Source organism: Grammomys surdaster, unplaced genomic scaffold (genome assembly GCF_004785775.1).
Source record: "Grammomys surdaster isolate TR1022 unplaced genomic scaffold, NIH_TR_1.0 165, whole genome shotgun sequence".
NCBI classification, from domain to species: Eukaryota; Metazoa; Chordata; class Mammalia; order Rodentia; family Muridae; genus Grammomys; species Grammomys surdaster.
Window position 1 is genome coordinate 12115732 of NW_021604613.1, and position 10821 is coordinate 12126552.

The 10821-nt window shown below is 43.9% G+C and overlaps 1 protein-coding gene across 1 annotated transcript in view; it reads left to right on the forward strand.

Moving 5' to 3' along the window:
• LOC114619795 (aldehyde oxidase 4) overlaps positions 1-10821 on the forward strand; it is a 70280-nt gene that overhangs the window by 53953 nt on the left and 5506 nt on the right. The window contains exons 22-28 of the mRNA XM_028765719.1: positions 806-939; positions 2141-2228; positions 2521-2607; positions 2756-2947; positions 3988-4215; positions 5713-5808; positions 7483-7611. Of these exons, the coding sequence (XP_028621552.1) occupies positions 806-939; positions 2141-2228; positions 2521-2607; positions 2756-2947; positions 3988-4215; positions 5713-5808; positions 7483-7611 (954 nt within the window). The remainder of the gene's footprint in view (positions 1-805; positions 940-2140; positions 2229-2520; positions 2608-2755; positions 2948-3987; positions 4216-5712; positions 5809-7482; positions 7612-10821) is intronic.

Sequence of the window (10821 nt, forward strand, 5' to 3'; positions counted from 1 at the left end):
GACAAATCCTCAATGTAAGATGTCCATCATTAACAGCCACCAGGGAAACCTATATCAACCATCCACTAGAATAACTGCAATTAAAAAAAATTACAAGTATTGGTAAGAATGAAGAGAAACTGGAACCTCCATAAATTGCCAACAGACATAAAAGAAATAGCACATCACCTGTGGCACAGTTTGGCAGTTTCTCAGGATTCTAGAAAGAGAGTGACCGTGGAACCCAGCAATCCATGACTAAGTATGCAGCCAAGAGAAATAAAAGCATGCCTCTGAAGACATACATATCTAACACCTTATATGCTGATTTAAATATTTTTAATTTCTAAAAACTTAAGCCCATGTTCATATCTGCATTACTTATAAGAGTCTAAAGTAGAAACAGCTCAATCTCTATTAATGGATGACTAAGGAAAAAGAAAGAAAAAAACTGGTATATTCCATACAGTGGAATATTATTTAGCTATAAAAAGGAAGATATAGCCATGCATGAATAGCAGTGTGCTAAATGCAAGAAGCCATTCACAATAACTCCATATTGTATCGCTCTGCTGTGTGACAAATAGTAGATCTGGACACAGATCCTAGGCTGCAGCATAATGAGAAGTTAACAGGAAACAAGAAATGGTGGCCTGATGGACCAAGATTGGGGATGCTGAGATTTCTAAACTAGACTAGGATGGTTGCACAGTTTCATCAATAGAAGTATCCGCTGGGCTAGAGCATTCCACTGTGCATAAAAACAGCAGGCAAGAAGGTAAACCATGGAATTGCACTTACGTGGCTTGCGGGCTTTCTCCTGCAGGAATATGTGTCTGCAGCATTAAAGGTCCCAAGGAGCAGGGTCGCCTGCCACATGAAGAGAGCTGGAGGAGCTTTTGGGGGAAAAGTGACCAAGCCTGCTGTGCTGGGAGCTGTCTGTGCTGTGGCTGCCAACAAGTAAGGGGTTGGGTGACCGCTGTAATGGCGGCAGTCTGAGTTGTGTGAGTCCTTCCAACCCCTTTCTCCCTCATCTCATCTCAGCCTCAGCTCAGCTCAGCTCAGCTGGATGGATGGATGGATGGATGGATGGATGGATGGATGGATGGATGGATGGATGCATGCATGCATGCATGCATGGATGCATGGATGCATGGATGCATGGATGCATGGATGCATGGATGGAAGGCTGGCCAGGATGTCAGCTTTACAATAGCTTGTCCTGAAGTAAGCTGTGTGCTGCTGCCAGGCAGTGTTCTCTAAGCCTGCAAACGCTGGTGCAGATCCAACTGGGAAACCTGTAACTACCAAAGCTTATTAAGATAACATCCACTCAGGCTAACTCATCAGCCTACTGATGCAGAAGGAGAATCTATGAGCATCTTATCTCATTGGTACTCTCCAGGTGTGAAAAAGGCTGCCCCAAGTGAATGTAGCAGCTTTGCAGAGGCACAAACCAGAATCCTAAATGGTCGTTTTACAGGAGGAGTCTGCATATGAGGAGACTGACATCTCCAGAGCATTAGGCCTCCACCTCTGGGGCTCAGCAATTCCCTCACAGCCAAATATGTTAATGCCTCCGTAATAACTGTATGAAAGTGAAATTTGGAACAAACCTTTCTATGCTTGTAACTGCAAAATGATCCTGGAACTTGTTTATATAATATGAAAAAAAAAGGCAGGCAATTTAATTCCAGAACTCAAGACGCAGAAACAGGTAGGTTGATCTCTGAGAGTTCCAGGCCAGCCTGGGCAACATAATAAGATCCTGTCTCAAAGAGAAAATAAAGAAGGGAGCGAGGGAGGGAGGGAGGGAGGGAGGGAGGGAGGGAGGAAGGAAGGAAAGAAGGAAGGAAGGAAGGAAAAACAGGAGGGAGAGAGGGAAGGAAGGAAAGAGGGAGGGAGGGAAGGAAAGAGGGAGGAAGAAAGGAAGGAAAACAGAAATATAACCAAATATTATATTATCATAATATGCAAATATCCAGTTGACTAAACCAGAATAACTACTTTAATTCCAATGCCCCACTACTTCCAGATGTCTTCTAAGGTATGTTGCTATTCATGTAAAATCACAGAGCTAATTACTTCAAGACCACCTCCCCGTCTATGCTCCTACAACTTTATGGAGATTACAGCTTTTTAATTGAGTTATTTCCCACAGGACTGGCCGCCCAATCCGCTTCATCCTCAGGCGAAGTGATGACATGCTAATAACAGCTGGCCGCCACCCACTCCTGGGAAAGTACAAAGTAAGACCCAGGAGTTCCGCAAACTGCATGTGACCCCATCCTCTGTCAGTCCATCAGCAGTAAGGACCATCGGCTCCACACTCCTTAAAAGGGAATATTAGAGCGCTGTTTAAAGCTAGGCAGACCCTCCTGGATCATGATAGGATAGTGCTTCTCTGGAGATTGTCATAGCCAAGCATGAGCCTGGCCTAAGCACAGGTTGACAATACGCTCAGATGTGGTTGTGCACAGCACAGTTTAGCTGAAGGAAAAGGCTGCTGAGAAAGTCGGCTTTCTTGTTATTACTTTGCAGATCGGGTTCATGAATAACGGGGAGATCAAGGCTGCTGATGTTGAATATTACACCAATGGAGGATGCACCCCCGACGAATCTGAGATGGTAAATACACCCCCTCCAGACAGCCCGTGGTCCTCAATTTATCTGCACAGATATTTATTTGCCTTAACCAATTCCACAAGAGGTTTAAGTTAAACATAAAATCTGAAACATCAAATAGATGATCAGAGTTATTTTTGTTTTAATACAGGTGATAGAATTTGTCGTGCTGAAATCTGAAAACGCATATCATATTCCAAATTTCCGGTGCCGAGGCAGGGCTTGCAAAACAAACTTGCCATCTAACACAGCTTTCCGAGGATTTGGCTTCCCTCAGGCTACAGTGGTCGTCGAAGCATACATAGCTGCGGTGGCTTCTAGATGTAACTTACTCCCTGAGGAGGTGAGCAGTTAGAACGTGCTGTAAAACGCTGGCAATACTGGTTAGCGTGTGTCCTGAGCTCCCACAGTCTCCATATACAGTTTCAAGAAAATAAAATGCATTGTCCATTAACCAGTTAACATTTTCTACTGTAGTAAGTGAACCATTAAACCCAGTAGCTTCCTTGCATGATACTATTTCTTAGGATTCCGTGGGTTTCTTGGGGGCTTCTCCTGGTCTTAGGTCAGCTCATTGGAAGCTCTATAGTTCAAGACGACTTTATTAACATTTCTCTTTATTGACATTTCTGATGAGTATTTGGCTGGCTCATCTGATTATGCCTCAGCTAAAACGTCTGTTGTATAGTCAATCATCCTTCAATAAGCTAGCCCAGATTCACTCTCATGGGGGAGGGTAGTCACAGAATTCCAGAGAGCAGCAGTAGGTGGCATCCTCTACTCCACAAACACTTGTCAAGTCTCTGTCTGTGTCACTATGTATGGTCCCGTCATAAAAAGCAAGTCACAAGGTCAATCCAGAGTCAGCAGGAAACTACACCAGGGCAGAAATGGGGTGGGATGATTGCAGCCTTTTGTGCAAACATCTTGTCATTTGGTGGACAAGCATTTTCTTGGTGTGTGTAATACTCTCAAGGGGTAAAGTAAGGACAATTGGGAGTAATTAAGAATTTGAATCAGGAGAATTTTGCCTTGCCAACAAGTTGGTAACAGGACTAGTAATTGTCCTACTGTTTTGCAGGGTTATTGTGAAGCTCACTGAAATACTGAATCTAAAGCCTAGGCCATATGAAGTATTCATTAGTAGTTTCTATCGGTTTCTGTTGTTGCCATTTTATACATGTGTGTGTGTGTATCTGTGTGTGCATGTGTGTGTGTGCATGTGTGTGTGCATGTGTGTGTGCATCTGTGTATGTGTGTATGTGCATGTGTGTGTGCATGTGTGTGTCCATGTGTGTGTGTTTATATACTAGAAGTATTTGTAGACAAACTTTCTCCATATCAGACATGTGACAAAAATGCACGCATGTTCTCACCTTTCAGATTAGAGAAATAAACATGTATAAGCAAACTAGCAAGACAGCCTTTAAGCAGACATTTAACCCCGAGCCCCTGAGAAGATGCTGGAAGGAGTGTCTGGAGAAGTCATCATTCTTTGCTAGGAAGCAGGCTGCAGAGGAATTTAACAAAAACAATTATTGGAAGAAGAAGGGGCTTGCTGTCGTTCCCATGAAGTTTAGTGTTGCAGTTCCTGTAGCCTTCTACAATCAGGTGAGGTGGAAGAGGTGGGCTGTCCTCAAAGCCCTTCTCCAAAGGGCTGGCTCTCTCAAAAAAAGGCTCATGCATAAGGAAGGGAATCTGGGGAACCATGTTGTCCTCTTTGGAGACAGAGAAATGAAGGGAGGTTCCCTTTAGCAGGAGAGAGCATGGACACAGACAAGGGCTGAAACCATGGATATCAGGACAGACCTTCGGGATGCAGTATTTAGGGTCTTGGAGAGCATCAACAGAGCTCAGAGGAACCCATTTGAGTAGCTGCACCCGAATATAAGTATTGAAATGTCATGATATAGAAAATATTTAATCTCCATTGGGGTTTTCCACCCTGCCTTTGATCATTCAATTCCCAGATAAAAGAAACAAAACCTTTATATTTATGCTAAGCCTTTAAAGCACTAGAACTGGACAGATTTAAATCTACTTCCTCATTGATAACCTCAGGTTATAATTTGTCATGTTCCGTCTGGGCAGCTCTTAACCGCAGCTGAGCAGCCCTCATGGCCATGTTTTTATGACTCACTACCCCATGGTATCGTCTCCTCTCCACCGTTCTCTATCTCTTCATGGTCTCTGCCTCAGACCTCCCAGCCCAGAAACCGAAACTCCACCTATCCTCTTCTGCCCAGCTATAGGCTGTAAGCATTTTATTCACCAGTCAGAGATAACTTGGGGGACAATCTCCCCATCCCTGGGGGCACCCAGGGCCAGTATTTAGTATTACAGTACACAGCAACAGGCCACACCTCAGCAGAGTCGGGCCAAGTTGCAAGAGCAAACTGGTATAAACAAAAAGGTCCCTTTCTTGCCTCCTCTCTTATTTCCCCATAACTGCTTCTTCACGGAGTTCAGTCTCTAGCGTTATCTTTTCCTTTCCACCCCCATTATGGGAGGCATATGGGTGTGGCCAACTGTTTCCCATCTCTTGCTTCTGGTCACTAATGTACAAACTGACGAATGTAGATTCAATTAATGGATGCCAAACCTCGTCATCATCAACATCATATGGGAGCCTGTTAAAGCTGGTGTCCAGGCTCCAGCAGCAGCCTGTGGCTGAGCAGGATTATCCACACTGGGGCACACCCTCCTCCCCCACCACCATTCTCAAAAATGGCCTTTGGAAACCAAAAACATCTCCAGGACCTGGCAAGTCCTCCGGTATCCAGGAGAAGGTGTATCTGGGGATTTACTCTTGTGGGTTCCAGTTAAGTTAAGTCCATTTCCACACCTGGAGAGGGAAAAAAATTCAGCATTGTCCAGATTGAGCTTTTGAAGAGACAGATGCCGGGGATGGAGGGAGGAGAGAAAATACACACATTCACACATCTAGGTTGATGGTTTGGGGTCCAGGATGTCTTGCAAGGGCTTGTCTATATGGCTCACTTGCCCACAATGAGACATGATCAAAGGAAGAGTTCTGACAGCCTCAGGGGACTTCCAGCCTCATCGGGCTCTCAGTTTCCAAACTCTGCCTGATGATTGTTCCCTCAGGCGGCTGCCCTGGTCCACATCTTCTTAGATGGCTCTGTCCTGCTGACCCATGGTGGCTGTGAGCTGGGACAAGGCCTACACACCAAGATGATTCAGGTGAGACCAGTGCTCCTGTTCTCCACTGTGAAGTCTGTCGGATCCTACGGGCAATGGCCAGTTATTCCCAAGCTGAGTCAGAGAGATCCCACACACAGAACACATAAGGCAAATGCAGGACGAATCCTGATGTCAGGAATGCAAAACTGCAAGGTGATGAGGCAAGGCGAGCCAGAACTGAGGAGATGCTGTGTCACTCCTCCTGCACCAAAAGAATCTAGCCCATGTTTTTTGGTTTTTTGGCTTGGTTTGGTTTGGTTTGGTTTGGTTTGGTTTGGTTTGGTTTGGTTTGGTTTAGGGGTTGTTGTTGTTGTTGTTGTTTGTTTTGTTTTGTTTTTTGGGGGTTTTTTTTTTGGTGTTTTGCTTTGTTTTGTTTTGTAGCAGATGAGAGGATTCCAATTACCACACATTTAAAAAAAAAAAAACTTTTTAAATTCATGGTAATGACTCAGCAATAATATGTTCATTCAGAGCCTCAAGTAGAAATGAATGTTTCACATGACAAAACTTAAGCTCTTGAGGTTTCAGACTCCATGACATTGAAACCTGAGCTCGCTACCAGCACAGATGTCAACCTGCTTAGAGGTTTGGGCAAACCAAGCACCCTTCTATTCTGAAGTGAATGGTGTGCAAAGGGAAAAAAAGAGTCTACACTCTGCTTAAGGTATCCAGTCACATGGCTGGCCACTGTTATGTATCCAGTCACATGGCCGGCCACTGTTATGTAGACTAATTCAAAATATTTCTCTACTACTTTACAAGATCAATGCAATAGGAAATTTTCTTTTTTGTTAATATGAAATAACGATTGTTGAATATGGCATTTGAATTAAAAGTGTATATGGGAGAGGGACAGATGAGAAAATAGTATAAAGACATGTGTACAAAGACACATGACAAACCCCACTATATATGTTAATATAAAACACTTATTTTCTTTCATTTGTTTTGTGTCTGTGTACTTGTGTATCTCTCTCTCTCTCTCTCTCTCTCTCTCTCTCTCTCTCTCTCTCTCTGTGTGTGTGTGTGTGTGTGTGTGTGTGTGTGTGTGTGTGTGTGTGTGTTTGATAGCAGGCACCCTTACCCACTGAGTTAACTTGCCAGTCCTAAAACATGATTTGTTTGTTTTTAATGCATATGAAAAAATACTCATCAGTTTAAAAAAAAAAACCCAACAGCTTCTCAAAGAGAAACAGAGAGAAGACCAATTCTTTAAAAATAAATATTTGGTCAGATTCTTAGAACTAGGAAACTGCGCAAAGCTCTTTAGCCCTCTCTGACCCCATACTTCTTTACAACCCTAAGCCTGTAAATCGTCCCTGTAGAAAACACCCCGCTGATCAGTCTATGGACCCGGCAGAGAGGGTCCAGTGAGTGACCCAGAAGCCCCAGTGCTCCAAGCTGACCTCCTTGTGCCCTCTAAACCTGCATGCACAGCGGCCACGCCACTGCGTGGCTTCTACAAAGCAGGTATAAAAGAAGGCACAAAAAAGGCTGTTTACTTACCTATCTATCTACAAAAAAGAAGTGTGTCCTTGACATGCCATTTAAAACCCAAACTGAGCTTCTGTCCCTGTAGCAGGACAGTCAGGCTTCATGCTCTGTTCTAGAAGGTTCCCTTGGAACAGGGCTTAGTCAATGAAGTAAACGTTGTGTTTCTTCTGCATCTGACAGGTAGCCAGTCGAGAACTCAACATCCCCCAGTCATACGTGCACTTTTCTGAAACGAGCACCATCACAGTGCCCAACGCCGTCTTCACCGCGGGCTCCATGGGAGCAGATATCAACGGGAAGGCCGTACAGGTGATTTGTCTTTCATTTCTCTGCCCCAACCACAGTGGTGAGGCGTTCTTGATACACTTGTTCTTTTATAGAGGCTATTCAGAGGTGAGGCGAGGCATAGCTCTAGTGCGCTCAGCAAGTTCAGGCAGAGCCGCCTTGTCTTCCGCGGCATGGGCTGCTGACCTTAACCCACCTTCTGTTGCAGCAAGCTCCCTTTGTCTTCGGTCAGGAAGTCTCTCCCTCTCACCTAGCACAGCAGAGCAAAGCGGGGAAGTGTCATCTTAGCTTCATTAAGAATTTGGGTCAAACAACTAACTGTTCCAGAAACCCATTTCCTTTTCTGGAAAGCTGAGGGTACAAATATCACCCCCACCAAAGAACTATTAGTGAACCACAGCCACACTTTCTACTCCCAAACTCTAAAAGAGCACCCATAGGCTATTAGTCTCTGACAAGGGCCAGCTCTACAAAAAGGCCATGCCTGGATGAGAAGGGAAGCTTCCAGACTCCCAAGTGTCACCATTTATCAGGAAGCATGTTTTCCACAATGTGCTCCTCGAGGCAGGGGTTCCGGAAAGTGCTGGGTGGAAAGCAAAGGTCCCCTAGTCACTGTGTTTGGGAAAAGTTTCATTCCCCCATCCATCCCAGTCAAAGAGGCCTGTGAGGCACGTCTGCGTAGTAAAGGCTCTGACAAGTCCTACAGTAGATATGCTTATCTAACACTGTCTTGGGGCTCTTGCTAACCTTGTTTAACCATAAAAGCATTTTAATTAATATCATCATTCTTAACAGTCATGGAATCAATGCCCAAGGAGATGCCCCGGGAAATTCCAGTGGCTGTATTCATTTTGCACATTTCATTCAGGCATAAATTTAGGCACCATGTGGATATTGCCAGGTCACCTCTGACACAAAATTAAATTCATCCTCTGGAGCCCAAAACTACAGAAAAAGTGCGACAGGATCCTTTCACACCCAGTCTGACTCAGCTGGCTTGGGCAAAAATACACCTAGCAGGTGTGGAGAGTCCTCTGAGCAGGAAGGAGAACAAGGAGAAGGAGGAAGAGGAGGAAGTGGGCGTGGGGGAGGAGGAAGAGGAAGGAGGAAGAGGGAAAAGAAGGGGAGGGAGAGGAAGGAAGAAGAAGTAGAAGAGGAGGAAGAAGAGGAAAACAGATGTTGATAAAAAATTAAACACAGCAAAGTAAAGGCAGGTAGAGGAATCTGTTGCACTGCGGCTCTCTCTTCCTGGTTTTTTCTTTTACTGAGGTGGCTAACAATAAAATTGGGAAAGAATCTAGCCACAGTTGGCACCCTTGGCATGAGCCATGTCCTGGAGTCTGAGAAGAGTGCAAGATTAGCATGAAACGAATGATTTGAAGTTCCGGGGAATGCTGTGCCTGCCCCAAGCATGACCCTCCCTGACCCCAGACTGCTGTCAGCCTCACACCTGCAACCTTCTTGTGTGCAGTGCCAGGGGTCAAACTCAGGGCTTCAGTATGCTAAGCAGATATTCTACCAACTAAGCCACAATCCACTCAACAACTATTTTAAAATTAAAATGAGCGTATCTCAGGTCATCAAATGACCACTTTGTGATGAAACGTTATCATGAGATCTCTCTGTCCACATTTAGGGTCAAAATATACTTTGAGTTAAGACAATAAAAAGAAGTGTAGGAGCTGGGCATGTCGACTATGTGTTTAATCCCAGCACTCAGGATACAGGGCAGGCAGACCTTTGAGTTCAAGACCAGCCTGGTCAACAGAGCAAGGACCAGGACTGCCAAAGCTACACAGAGAAACCCTGTCTCATTAAAAAAAAAAAAAAAGTATGTATGATGGACCTAGAGAGATTGCTCAGTGATTAGGAGCATTGGCTGACAGGTTCAAGTCCCAATATCCACATGAAAACTCACAACCATCTGTAACTCCAGTCCCAGGGGATCCAGTGCCCTCTTCTGGACACCAGATACGCACATGATACATAAATGCAAGCAAAACACCCATACACAAAAATAAAATGCAATATTTTTTAAAACATGTACGAGCCAGTAATAGTGGCTTACGTCTACAATCCTAACACCCCAGAGGCTGAGGCTAAAGTACTGTGATTCTTTCAAGGCCAGTCTGGTCTGCATGGTGCAGCACTGTCTCAGAATTAAAGGAAAATAAGATAAAAACTTCCAGCTAAAGTAAAGAGACGATGTAAAAATACTTTTTAAGCCAGGAATGATGAAATGCCCCTTTAATCCCAGCACTGGAGAGGCAAAGGCAGGCAGATCACTATGAGTTCTAGCCAACCTGGTCTAGAGCAGTAAGTTCAGGCCCACTAAATTTACATACCAAGACATACTGTCTCAAAAAAAGATTTTTTAATTGATATATCTCTAATCTGGTATTCAGTTTTACATTTTTCTCTTTTAATTTATTTATTTTTATTTCACACACATTGGTGTTTTGTGAATATGTATGTCTGTATAAAGGTATCAGATCTCTTAGAACTGGAGTCACAGACAGCTGTGAGCTGCCATGTGGGTGCTGCGAATTGAACCTGGATCCATTGGAAGAGCACCCAGTGTTCATAACCTCTGAGCCATCGCTCCAGTGCTCCTCCCCCTTTTTCCTCTTTTTTTAACAAAGACATTTTTTCTCTGATCTTGGCATTAGAAAATCTTTATTGTAAAGCAAATCTCAACTTAGAAACCACAGAAATAAAAAGAGGTAGATAAATTTGACTTCATAAAAACATAAACTTGGGGTTAGAGACACTCTTCACTGGATAATGGTGCTTGCTGCTTTTCCAGAGGACGAGAGTTTGGTAGGTACATTGGGAGGCTCAAAACCACCACTGGCTTCAGCTCCAGTTCCAGTGTATCCATGCCCTCTTCCGGCCTTGGTAGGCACATACACATATGTGCACATACAGACAAACACACATACACGCATTTACATATAGAAAAATGAAATAAATCTTTTAAGAAAAATACAAACTATCAATACAGTAAGATATCATAAATAAAAATTACAACACATTAAAGAAAATATTCACAACATATATGAGACAAAGAAAAATTAAAATAAGCCAGCCACGGTAGTCTCAGTACTCAGCCATTTATAGTTTCTGTACTCAGGGGCTGAGACAGGAGGATTGCCATGAGTCTGAAGCCAGCAGGGTTCTAGAATGAGGTCTCAAAAGAAAGAAAGAAAGAAAGAAAGAAAGAAAGAAAGAAAG